This window comes from Macaca fascicularis, chromosome 3 (genome assembly GCF_037993035.2).
Source record: "Macaca fascicularis isolate 582-1 chromosome 3, T2T-MFA8v1.1".
In the NCBI taxonomy this organism is placed as follows: domain Eukaryota; kingdom Metazoa; phylum Chordata; class Mammalia; order Primates; family Cercopithecidae; genus Macaca; species Macaca fascicularis.
Genome location: NC_088377.1, coordinates 173,027,537 through 173,040,470, shown reverse-complemented (window position 1 = coordinate 173,040,470; position 12,934 = coordinate 173,027,537). Strand labels below are relative to the sequence as shown.

The 12,934-nt window shown below is 48.9% G+C and overlaps 1 protein-coding gene across 5 annotated transcripts in view; it reads left to right on the top strand.

Moving 5' to 3' along the window:
- PODXL (podocalyxin like) overlaps positions 1-8,748 on the top strand; it is a 57,983-nt gene extending 49,235 nt beyond the window's left edge. For all 5 annotated transcript variants that reach the window (XM_074035997.1, XM_065541078.1, XM_065541076.2 and 2 more), the window contains exons 5-9: positions 158-229; positions 2,437-2,584; positions 2,866-2,927; positions 3,148-3,315; positions 4,552-8,748. In XM_074035997.1, coding sequence (XP_073892098.1) covers positions 158-229; positions 2,437-2,584; positions 2,866-2,927; positions 3,148-3,315; positions 4,552-4,749 — 648 coding nt within the window. In that variant the 3' untranslated portion in view covers positions 4,750-8,748. The remainder of the gene's footprint in view (positions 1-157; positions 230-2,436; positions 2,585-2,865; positions 2,928-3,147; positions 3,316-4,551) is intronic.
- The last annotated feature ends 4,186 nt before the right edge of the window (positions 8,749-12,934 follow it).

Here is a 12,934-nt window from a genome sequence, read left to right as displayed (position 1 = left end):
GCCACGCAGCCAGGACATACCTGGTTCTGGAATGGGTCCAGCCATGCCTCCAGCTTGCCATGAACTCCTTCCTATCTGGGTCACCCCTTAGTTGGGGGGAAGTGTCAAAGATTCCCTGACTATGAACCCAAACCTTAATCTCAGTGGCTTCTTGCAGACCAAGTGTGAGGCTCCTGAGATGCTAAGTGAGAAGCTCCTCATCCTGAACCTCACAGGAAACACCCTCTGTGTGAGTAGCTCGCTGATCTGAGGCTCGCAGCAGGGCTGAGGGAGGGAGAGGGAATGCATGTTCTTTCTAAGTGCATTTATAAGCATATTTCTAAGGCGCATTCGCTTTCTGGCCCTCATTTCTTCCTAGTAGGAAGTGGTCCTTTCCCATCTTACAGAGCGACAGACCGAGGTTTAGACTTCTCTAAGTCAGGACACACCCACAGGACTGAACCCCCTCGCCCCCCGGTTTCCTCGGTTTTCACTGTGTGACTATTCCCAGTATGCTGAGTTGAGGGACCCTGATCCTAGTTCCTGTTTGCCCTTAGTTCTGGGAGTGACTTTGGTGAGTTGATCTCTTTGGGTTTTAGATGTCTCAGTTGAAAACGAGAGGTGAGGCCAGGTGTGGTGGCTTACACCTGTAATCCCAACACTTTGAGAAGCTGAGGCAGGAAGTTTGCTTGAGGCCAGAAGTTCAAGACCAGCCGGGGCAACATAGGGAGACTCCGTTTCTACAGGAAAAAAAAAAAAAAAGAGAGAGAAAATGAGAGGTGTAGTCTGCCTGAGTCTCTCGGCTTTAATCGTCTGTGGCTTCACATTTCCCGGTCTGTGGACTATCTGAGAGCCTTGATGGACGAACAGTCCTGGGAGATTCTCCCTCTAACCTGAGGAGCTGACGGGATGGGTGGGAGAGAAAAGGGCCCAGGAATGCAGGAGCCACTGCCAGCAGTTCTCCAGTCTGGGTGGTGTGTGTATGTGTGAGCACCTGTATGAGGGAGGTATAGCAGTGTGTGAACAGCCTTCAGGCTGGCGGTCTCCCTGGGGCCAAAGGCTTTGGTCTGGGGATGCGCTGTGCATACTTGGTAAATAGCTGCTGAGCGCTGTGCGTGCTGGAGATGGCTGGCTCACTGCTGCCCTCTCCCGGTCAGTGCCGGTTGTTTGCAGCCACCCCCTAGGAACCAGAACTAGAACAGACCCAAACACTGTGTCTATAATAGGACGGAGAATTTGGGCTTACAACACTTTAATGCTGCCTGAATTTTCTGCAGTTGTTTTCTTTTGGGTGTCCATTATGCCGGCATTTTCCAAGTGAACTTTACAAAAGCCTACATCTTGACCAGAGTTTAAAACACAGTGGTGTTCTCCTAGGGTTGGGCTTATTGGACAAGGCAGGCATTGCGTGAGATGATCTCTGGGGACAGTCAGGTGCCCGCCCAGCCATTCCTCAGACCCTCTTTTTGGATGTAGCTTGGCAGGCTGTATGATTGTTTGTGAGAAACATTTTTTTTTTTTCCTTGCTAGACAAGGAAGATGGAAAACCCTGGATCCCTTCCTGATGTCAGGGTGGGGAATGAGTGAGCTTAAGGAAATTCTGGTAGAACCCTTAGGGGTGGTTTGTATGGGTTCTGTGCTAAGCCATCCCTAGAGTCCTTTTCTTTGTCTTAGACATTTATTCCGGAATCAGGTCAGAGAAACCCCAGGGAGGGGTGCCCCTAGATGGCACGGCAGAACTGGGTAAAAAAAGCTGCCCATACCTCTCTCCTCATCCTCAGCCCTAAAGCCACGTCAGCCATAATCTTTCTTCTTAGAGCTAAATAAGACTCCTCCAAGATATCCTAGGGGTAGGATTCCACCTGTTCCCTTACTCAGTGGAGGCCCCTTCCCCTGTCAGCCTGTCTGTGTCTTCAGAGCCAGAGGCTCTGCCTAGGGCAAGGGCACGTGGATTTCAGCTTTGCGGGTAGAGACCCTTCTGCTGAGAGTTGCAGCCTCCTCGCCTGATTTCTCTGAACTGGGCATGAAAGGCTGGTGAATGGGAGTTCAGGGGGAATTGGAGTCTCCCCGCAGGTTGTGGGGTGGGGTCGCTGTGCAGTGCCCCCACTCTAGCCCTTTCTAGGAATGGAGATGAAAAAGACCCCCAATCCACGAATAGCTTGGAGGGAAAAAAGGGGCACTAGGGTGAAAGGAATGAAAGGTGCAAGCATAGACCAGATAAACACAGTGTGGGGAACAAGCTGATGGGAACGAGGCAGAGGAGGCAGGAGCTGGCCCAGGAGAACAGCGTGCAACCCTTGGCTCCTGGCTGGCCGGCATGGAGCAACAGCTGGGGCTGGAGAGGGAGGCAGGTTCTAGCAGAGCAACAGTATTGTCCCGACGGAGCTGGAGGGCAGCCCTACAGGCCTAGGCTGCTGTCACACTCCTGCGGAGTCACCTGCGCTCTCCCCACCATAGGCAGGGGGCCCTCCAGATGAGAAGCTGGTCACGCTGATGTGCCAAGCAGTCAAAGCCACCTTCAACCGGACCCAAGATGAGTGCAGCATACGGCTGGCACGCATTCAAGGAAGTCAGGCAGTGGCCGTCAAAGAAATCACTATTCACAGTGCGTGGAGGGCACGGGGTCCTGGGCGGAGGGCAAGGGGGCCTAGGCTGAGGCCTGCATGGGTGGGAATGGGGGCGTGCAGGAGCCACATTGGAGGGTGGGTCACAGTGGTACCCCTTCTGTTCCCTAAGAACTGCCAAGCCACACCCCCTCCCAGGTCACCCAAGAGACACACTCAGGAGACTGAGATACCTGCGTCCCTCTCTTGGGGTGCAGTCCCCGTCCCCCACTGCCTCTCTCTGGGCTGGGCCATTGGACAGCGTCTCCCTCCTCTCCCACAGCTAAGTTCCCTGCCAAGGATGTGTACGAGCGGCTGAAGGACAAATGGGATGAACTAAAGGACGTAAGCGGCCCCCCAAGTGTGGGGACAGAGTAGAAGCCCCTTGTGGGAGGTCTGGTTACTACCCTCTCTCTGTGGGGAGGAGCCCCATCACGTGCCTGCATGTAGACGAGGGTGGTGGCACGGACCCCAGCAAACTGCAAGCAGAGGGGCTCTACAGTGAAGCCGGGGGGCTGATGGAGAGAGGGTGCCCCCAGACTGTTTTCTGCCACTTCCTGTGCAGGCAGGGGTCAGTCACATGCAGCTGGGGGACCAGGGGCCACCGGAGGAGGCCGAGGACCGCTTCAGCATGCCCCTCATCATCACCATCGTCTGCATGGCGTCCTTCCTGCTCCTCGTGGCGGCCCTCTATGGCTGCTGCCACCAGCGCCTCTCCCAGAGGAAGGACCAGGTAAGCAGCTGTTTGTGGCCACACAGAGGAAGCAGCCCAGGTCACCAGAGGAACCCTCCCCTCGTGATTCCCAAGTTGCAGAAAAGGAAAAGGGAGCAGGCCCTGGACCCTTTCTAATGGGCAGAGGCCATCCCTGATGGGCAGCCGCCTCAGTCCACGGAGCATTACAGAGGCAGCGTGGCAGAGGACACAGCGTGGGCTTTGGAGTCAGGAAGTCTTACTTTTTATTTTATTATTGTTATTTTTTTCAGACAGTGTCTCGCTCTGTCACCCAGGCTGGAGTGCAGTGGTGAGATCTCGGCTCACTGCAACCTCCACTCCTCGGGTTTAAGTGATTCTTCTGCCTCAGCCTCCCCAGTAGCTGGGATTACAGGTGCCCACCACTATGCCCACCTAATTTTTGTATTTTTAGTAGAGATGGGGTTTCGCCATGTTGGCCAGGCTGGTCTCAAACTCCTGACCTCAAGCAATCTGCTCGCCCCAGCCTTCCAAAGTGCTGGGATTACAGGTGTGAGCCACCACGCCCAGACTGGAGTCAGGGAGATTTGGTTTAAGTCCTGGCCCTGGCCTTGAGAAAATCAGTCAGATGAGCTCTTTGGACGTCAGGTTCCTCATCTGCATAGCAGGGATAACCTCCTTGCAGAGCTGGTCTGAGGATTCATTGATAGAAGCAGGTCTAGGTGTTCCTGTCTAACCAAAAATTTTTCCGCCTAAAACGCTCCCCAGGTGATTCTAGCATGCACTCAAGGTTGTGTTTGAGAGGGGCAGAAAGCCCCTCTGCCACATGGCTGCTATCTGCGGCAGGGATGGTTCTAGAGACACCGTACCCATCTTAGAGAGGCTTAGAGAGGGCTCAGTCACCCAGCGCAAGAGAGGTCATTTTTTAATGATCTTTCCCCATTCATTACGATAGGTGAAGTAGGTGTCTGGAGAGGAGGTTTTGGGGGAAGGGATGAAGGGGAGGAAAGAGCTTAGAGGACTCTGGAGAACAAAGGTCATCTCCACTGACTTCACCGGTCTGCCACCAGGGTGAGGGTGAGGGGCAAGTCTTTGTTCCAAACTAGTTCCGGGAAGGCTGAGAGCCAGAATGACCACCAGGAGCAGCCAGCCCCACAGGGGAGCAATGAGGGCCTGCTTTAGCTACAGTGGGGCTCCGGAGTGGGAGGGGTACATGCGCTATATTAAGCTCCGAGCCCTCTGAAACCCCCTTCTCACTGGTCACCTTCCCCACTCTAGCAACGGCTAACAGAGGAGCTGCAGACGGTGGAGAATGGTTACCATGACAACCCGACACTGGAAGTGATGGAGACCTCTTCTGAGATGCAGGAGAAGAAGGTGGTCAGCCTCAACGGGGAGCTAGGGGACAGCTGGATCGTCCCTCTGGACAACCTGACCAAGGACGACCTGGATGAGGAGGAAGACACACACCTCTAGTCCGGTCTGCCGGTGGCCTCCAGCAGCACTGCAGAGCTCCAGACCGACCACCCCAAGTGCCGTTTGGACGGGGAAGGGAAAGACTGGGGAGGGAGAGTGAACTCCAAGGGGTGTCCCCTCCCAATCCCCCCAGGGCCTTAATTTTTCCCTTTTCGAGCTGAACAAATCACATTGTCCAGATTCCTCCTGTAAAATAACCCACTAGTGCCTGAGCTCAGTGCTGCTGGATGATGAGGGAGATCAAGAAAAAGCCACGCAAGGGACTTTAGCGATGAACTAGTGGAATGCCTTCATTCCGCAGTGAGGTTGCCGAGACCTGAGGAGGGTAAGTGACTTGCCCAAGGTCAGAGCCACTTGGTGACAGAGTCAGGATGAGAACAAAGATTCCATTTGCACCATGCCACACTGCTGTGTTCACGTGTGCCCTCCGTCCAGAGCAGTCCCGGGCAGGGGTGAAACTCCAGCAGGCAGCTGGGCTGGAAAGGAGGGCAGGGCTACATCCTGGCTCAGTGGGATCTGATGACCTGTAAGTCCAGCTCCCAAGTTTTCCTTCTCCTACCCCAGCCTGTGTACCCGTCTTCCCACCCTCTATGTTCTTACCCCACCCTACACTCAGTGCGTGTTCCCACTTACTCTGTCCTGGGGCCTCTGGGATTAGCACAGGTTATTCATAACCTTGAACCAACCCGTTGTTCTGGATTCTGATTTTCTCACATTTGCCTTGTGAGATCGGGGCTTAACTCACACAGGTCTCCCTGCGTGAACCAGGTCTGCTTAGGGGGCCCATGTGCAGGTGGAGAGAGAAAGGGACACTCTTCAGTCCAGGCTAGCGTCTCAGGGCAGCTGATGAGGGGGTCAGCAGGAACACTGGCCCCTTGCCCCTGGCACTCCTTGCAGAGGCTCCCCGCGATCTTCTTTGGGCTTCCATGTCCACCAGGGACTACAATCTGCTGTAGCTACTGAAAGCAGCGTGTTCCTTTTGTTGTTCACTGCTCAGCTGATGGGAGTGACTCCCTGAAACCCAGTATGAAGGAGCAGTGGCTGCAGGAGAGGCCTTCCCAGGGCCCCCCCATCAGCGATGTGTCTTCAGAGACAATCCATTAAAGCAGCCAGGAAGGACAGGCTTTCCTCTGTATGTCATAGGAAACTCAGGGACATTTCAAGTTGCTGAGCGTTTTGTTGTAGTTGTTTTCTAACCCAGCCCTCCACTGCCAAAGGCCAAAGCTCAGACAGTTGCAGACTCCCAGTTAGCTCATCACACTCATTCTGATTCTCCTGGGCTGCAGGGAAAGAGGGGCCTGCAAAGTGCAGTGCATGCTGGGTGCATGAAGGGCAACCTGGGGGACAGACTGTTGTGCGAACATCTCACTGTCCTGGCCTGGAGCTAGGCCTTGCTGTTCCTCTTCTCTGTGAGCCCAGTGGGGCTGCTGAAGTTCTCTTGCAGTTTCTGGTGGCATCTCAGGGAACCACAAAGCTATGTCTATTCCCCAATACAGGACTTTTATGGGCTGAGCAGTTAGCTGCCATGTAGGAGGCTCCTAAGCAGTGGGCATAGCGAGGTTTCATCTGATTGAGAAGGGGGAATCCTGTGTGGAATGTTGAACTTTCGCCATGGTCTCCATCGTTCTGGGCATAAATTCCCTGGTATGAAGTAGGAAAATGGGCAGAACTGCTTAGGGGAATGAAAATTGCCATTTTTCGGGTGAAATGCCACACCTCCAGGGTCTTAAGAGTCAGGCTCAGGCTGCAGTAGTTCTGATGAAATAGGCTATCCACTCTGGAAGGCTTACTTTTTAAAAGGGTAGAGGGAGAGGCTGGGGAAGATCTCTGTCCAGCCCCGTCTGCCTAATTCCTTCCTCATAGCCTGTAGCCATCTGATATCGTAGGGGGAAAGGAAGGCCAAGGGTTCACTTAGGGCCCCAGCGAGTTTCCCAGGAGTTGGGGGATGTGAGGCTAACAAGGTCTGAAAACATCTGCCCCAGCGCTCCGGTGTTTGGAGGTGGGCAGGATGGAGAATAGTGCCCGTTTGGGGGGAAACAGGAAATCTTGTTAGGCTCAAGTGAGGTGTTTGCTTCCTTCTTGCCCAGTGCTGGGTTCTCTCCACCCAGTAGGTTTCTGTTGGTCAGACTGGATTATTGCTCCTTTGCTGATCCTGGGACACACTTCACCAGCCAGGGCTTTTGACAGAGACAGCAAATAGGCCTCTGCAAATCGATCAAAGGCTGCAACCCTATGGCCTCTTGGAGACAGATGATGACTGGCAAGGACTAGAGAGCAGAGTGCCTAGCCAGGTTGGTCCTGACTCTGCCGACTCCATCGCTCTGTCCAAGGAGAACCCGGAGAGGCTTTGGGCTGATTCAGAGGTTCTTTATATTCATCCAAACTGTGTTAGTCTAGTCTTAGGGCAGCTTCAGAATCTGACACCTTGCCTTGCTCTTGCCACCAGGACACCTATGTCAACAGGCCAAACAGCCTGCATCTATAAAGGTCATCATCTTCTGCCACCTTTACTGGGTTCTAAATGCTCTCTGATAATTCGGATTCTGGGTCTGGGAAGAGGTAAGGGGAACACCAGAAGCTCAGCATGACTTAAAACAGGTTGTAGCAAAGACAGTTTATCAACTCTTTCAGTGGTAAACTGTGGTTTCCCCAAGCTGCACAGAAGGCCAGAAACCACGAGTATGGTGACTGGGAAGCCTACTGTCATGTGAGTGGGGAGCAATGCTTATGAAGGAGGTACAGAATATTCTTTGCATCGTAAGACAGAGTACGGGTTTAATCTAGTCTAGACACCAGATTTTTTTCCCGCTTGATAAGGAAAGCTAGCAGAAAGTTTATTTAAACTACTTCTTGAGCTTTATCTTTTTGGACAATATACTGGAGAAACTTTCAAGAACAAGTTCAAACTGATACATATACACAGATTTTTTGGATAATGTAAATACAGTGGCCATGTTAATCCACCCTGCACTGCTTTAAGTGAACATACTTTGAGAAAACATTATGTTACCTGAGTGATGGCCAAGTTTTTTCTCTGGACAGGAATGTAAATGTCTTACTGGAAATGACAAGTTTTTGCTTTTTTTTTTTTTAAACAAAAAATGAAATATAACAAGGCAAACTTATGATAAAGTATTTGTCTTGTAGATCAGGTGTTCTTTTTTAAATTTTAAAATGCAACCCTGCCCCCTCCCCAGCAAAGTCACAGCCCCATCACAGTAAAGGTTGGAGTCAATATGCTCTGGTTCGCAGGCAACCCTCTAGTCATGGAGAAAGGTATTTCAAGATCTAGTCCAATCTTTTTCTAGAGAAAAAGATAATCCGAAGCTCACAAAGATAAAGTGACTTCCTCAAAATCACATGGTTCAGGACAGAAACAAGATTAAAACCTGGATCCGCAGACTGTGCGCCTCAGAAGGAATAATCGGTAAACTAAGAATTGCTCCTTGAAGGCGCCAGAATGACACAAAGGACAGAATTCTTTTCCTAGTTCTTACCCTCGCAAGGCTAGGGAGGGCATGAACACAAAAATAAGAACTGGTCTTCTATACTTTCTCTGAATCATTTAGGTTTAAGATGTAAGTGAACAATTCTTTCTGCCAAGAAACAAGTTTTGGATGAGCTTTCATGTATGGAATTTATTCCAACAGGACCGAGGGACCAAGGAAACAAGGTGGGGGAGGCAGAGAGGGCAAGAGTAAAACTGTAGCGTAGCTTTTGTCACTGTCACTAGCTGATCCCTCAGGTCTGCTGCAAACACAACATGGAGGGAGGGCGCAGATGACTCTTCAGTGTGGGTCTTTTTGTCTGTAGTGAATGTTCAACAGTTTGCCCAGGAAGTGGGGGATCATATGTGTCTTAGTGGACAGGGGTCTGAAGTACACTGGAATTTACTGAGAAACTTGTTTGTAAAAACGATAGTTAATTATTGCATTTTCTTACAAAACTATATTTTGGAAAATTGTATACTGTCAGTCAATTAAAGTGTTTTTGTGTAAACTGGCTCAAGCTCTAGTATTTTGCTGTGACTTAAAGCCTTCACTTGCGACGAGGCTCATTGCCAAAGCGCCTGAGAATGTCGGATCACACTCATAGCACAGGGGCCTCTGTGCTGAGTTACACTTGTCCAACTCTGCGGGCAGAGAAACTAGGAGAGAGTAGGAGAGAAGCTGAAAGGAAAAAAAAGGGGGATCCTAAAGGTAGTTATGAGTCTACGTTACTCAAACTGTCCTAGTGACCGTAAACGACCTCACTTTCCCCTAAGATGTTGTTGTATAAATGTTTCACTGTCTTCCTTCCTTCTACTTCTGCCTCAGATACATTGGGAATCACCAATATCAGAAATCTCCAAGGGGGCTGCTGAAGACTGATCAGGTATGAAAACACTGGCAAAGGGAACACGCACGCACGCACGCACGCACGCACGCACGCACGCACGCTCTGTTCTGGCCCTGTTTCTGCCATAAATGGATCTGTTTACTGCCACAAGAGGCTTCTGCCTATCCCTCCTCCAGGTCTACAGTGAAGATAGAGGTTTAGGGAAGGACTCACTGGAGATGATTCTGACTTTCTCCATCTCCTAGCGTGGTTTGATCCACAGCTGCATGCTTCCTCACTGGAAGGGGAAAACTTCATCATTCCCAACTTGCAGAAGGGAAACTGTCAGGTAGAATTGGTCTGTAATCTTAGTTGCTAGACAACAATCTTGTCTGTTTGCCTAGCATCTTACCATTTACAAACCATTTTATAGGAAACCTATAGGTTTACAAACCTATCTTACAGGAATTGTCCCCACTCGGGAAATTAGATGCAGGGGTTAAGTATTCTCTTTGAGATTGATCACACAACCATTTAAATGGCAGCACAGGCCTTGATTCTCTTTTTGCTCTTTAGTCCTACACTCTTTTCTTAGTATCATGTTAATGCCAGAGTTCCAACAGCAAAATACATTTCTAGAATGCAACCACTGTTACAATATGATTTTCCTGTCATGAGAGTTGTGAAAGGCAGTTAAACCCTGAAGAGAGGGCTAGAGTTGGGCCAGGGTTATTTCGAGGTTAACTTCAAGAGGGTGCCAAGGATACAGAAAGGAGTCCAAGTACAAGGAACTCACACAGGACGCTGGCCATGGTCGAGGTGCACTGTTCTAAGAGTGACTCATAGCTTATCATGGGCCACAAGTTAGATCTAAGACCCCATTCTCTTCCTGAGTAGGTCATTGACCTGCTCCCTGCCTGCCAACCAAGACACATGCTCATTTGTCAATTTAAATGTGTTATGCTGATTTGTCACTCAGAACCTCCCCTATAAGCTCCCACCTAAATCACAGATTTCTTCTGTACACAAGGGAAAAAAGTAAAGCATAGAACTGGCTACATAATTAACACCAGTGATAAACACTAAGATAGCTAGTGCTTTCAAAGACCTTGGCAGGGAATGGTGGCTCATGCCTTTAATCCCAGCACTTTAGGAGGTCAAGGTGGGAGGATAGCTTGAGCTCAGGAATTCAAAACCAGCCTGGGCAACATAGCCAGATCCCATCTTTACATTTTTTTTTTTTTTTTTTAATTAGCCAGTTGTGCTGGCACGTGCCTGCAGTCCTAGCTACTCCGGATGCTAAGGCAGGATCACTTGAGCCCAGGAGTTGGAGGCTGCAGTAAGCTACGATCATACCACTACACTCCAGCCTGCATGACAGTGACACCCTGTCCAAAAAAACAAACAAACAGCAACAACAAAAAAAATCAATAGGATCCCAGCAAACAAGATCTGCTGCCAGTATTTACTTCACAGAAGAAATGAGGCAGAGAAGGTGTGGTTGTGAACAATGCTATGCAGAAGTCATTGGTCATCAGGAAGTATCAGCCAGGATTCCCGATTCCTCCTGGGCTCTCCATTCTATGACCCAAGTTTAGAGGGTAGCTGTACAATGCTGCTATGTACATCGCCAAGGGTCCTAACTTCCTCTCGGGGTTTGCCAACCATTAAAACTTACGAACATAGTGCTAGGCAGGCTACTTCTGCGTAGTTTCTCCTTCCCTATAATAAGAATGTCTCCAGCAAGCATATGATTGACGGCTGCTGCTTTTGCTGGGTGAAAGCCCACAGGAAAAAAGGCCCCATAAGACAATAGTGAAGCTGTAGAGTAAGGATGGTGGCACCATCCTCTGCTGCCCCAACCGCCCTATGCCCCAGAAAACCCAAGTCTCCAGTCCCCTCTTGCTTTTCTCTTTCCAAGACATGTAAAAGGCAAAGGAAGATGTAGCATAATGTGCTGCTAAAGAAGAAACGTCATTAACCAGGATTTAGACTTACGCCAGGACTGTACAAGCCTCAGATGGTCTTTCCAGTCATATTAATACCTTCAGAATCTGAACGGTTAGTGATAAACCAATGTTGCCTTCATTTACAGGGAAAATGTTTTCCCCCAGTTTCTAGGAACCCTGCAGTCATTTATATGAGAAGCTATGGGAGCATGGGCACACACAGCCATTTCCCTATTGGGTGCTAGGTCGTCTTCCTTAGACGGTAGAAGCCCCTAACGCAGCAACTTCCAAGCTCTGTAGTACAGTCTCCACATGCACTTGACCTGGGAGCAGCTGGCTCTCATCTGTGTTTAGGGCCAAGGTTTCTTTACTTACTGCTGTCTTCCCACCAGAAGGTAGTGACAAACATATCAAGGGTACTGTCCTGCATTTTGATCCTTTTGAGTTAATTCTCTGGAGGACTGACCAAGGAAAGGTCAATTCCTTACCTTATCACTGCACCTCATGCTTTCCTGTTTTGAGAACACAAAGAAACATTACTTAAGGGCCACTCTCAAAGGACACCCTAGAAATGAAAGCTCTGCAGTAACATTTGGATTATTCAATTTGTAAATTGAGAAAGCATGATCCCTGTTTGGAATAAAACCAGCTGACAATTCACTCCAGAATGCATGATCACAAAGCCAAGATGTAAAGCAGACCAGGAGGTGGAAAGGGCAGAGAGGGGATCTCGTTACTGAGAGTCCCACCACTCGGCCCCAGTGATCCAGTACCTTTATCTGGCATATTTCTCAGTTTAGGTTTTTCAAGATTTGGCCCATAAAGTGTCTTTCCCCTTTAATGGGGACAGGGATAAAGAATTTTCCCAAACTTTGCAACACTTCTAGGTTCTCTCCCTTTACTATCTTTTCTGCAACGAATTTTCCATTTCAGTTCAGTCTTTTCTTCTAGTTCCTAGCCTGTACAAGCATATCCCCTTTCAAGAGGAACACAAGTCCAAATGGACAAGGCAAATAAAATAAGGCTGGTTCATGAAATAATTTACCAGTGGTCTTTAAAAGTGGAAGCCTTCCCGCAGAAACTTTGTGAGTATGGCCAGAACTTCTTTATCTGAGCGCTGTTTCAAAGGAAAACACCCAAAGGCCCTTCGAAAGCGCATCATTTTCAATTTTTGGAAGCCTAAATAAAACTTACCTTTCTGAGGGAAAAAACACAACTGTAAAGTCCAAGGACATGTTAAAGGTTCACTTCAAAAGTAGCTTAAGCAAATACAAGAGACATCTTGTAACATCCATATATAACTTTTTATTAAGAAAATGAACAAAATACATTCTTTCTCCATATGTACATTACATACAACGTAATTCTACAATTGCCATTGTTCAGCAGATCACTCATTTATTTATTCACAGAGTAGAGTTAACACATTTACCAAAGCTGGGATCTGAAAATTATTTGTACTAAAAAAAAATCCTAAAAAGTCCATACAGATTGGATAAAAGATAAACCAGGGAGTAACATGAGGGGAATGGGGAAGACTGCAGAACACAACAGAGTCCTAAGAACACAATGATTCCTAACAATTGATGTCAGAAGAGATCTGATACCTATAAAGCACTTCTGTTTAAAAGCTCCAACCAGCTCATGCCAGCTTTCCAGAGTCCCATGATTTCCATTTAAAACGATGTGGATACTTTAAGATACGGCCCTGACCCCACACTGCCACAGAAGAGGGGGTTAGAGTAGAACCAAACAAGTTAGCAGTTTTCTCCTCCACACATTGAGTCTCATCTGAAATACTGAGGTGCAAAATGTGTGAGTCTCAGCTAATGTGCAGAGAAATACAATTTTTTTGAGAGACATTTGCTTAAACGTGGTAAAGAACTCTTGTTTTATGGACTCCTTGCTTCATGTTCATT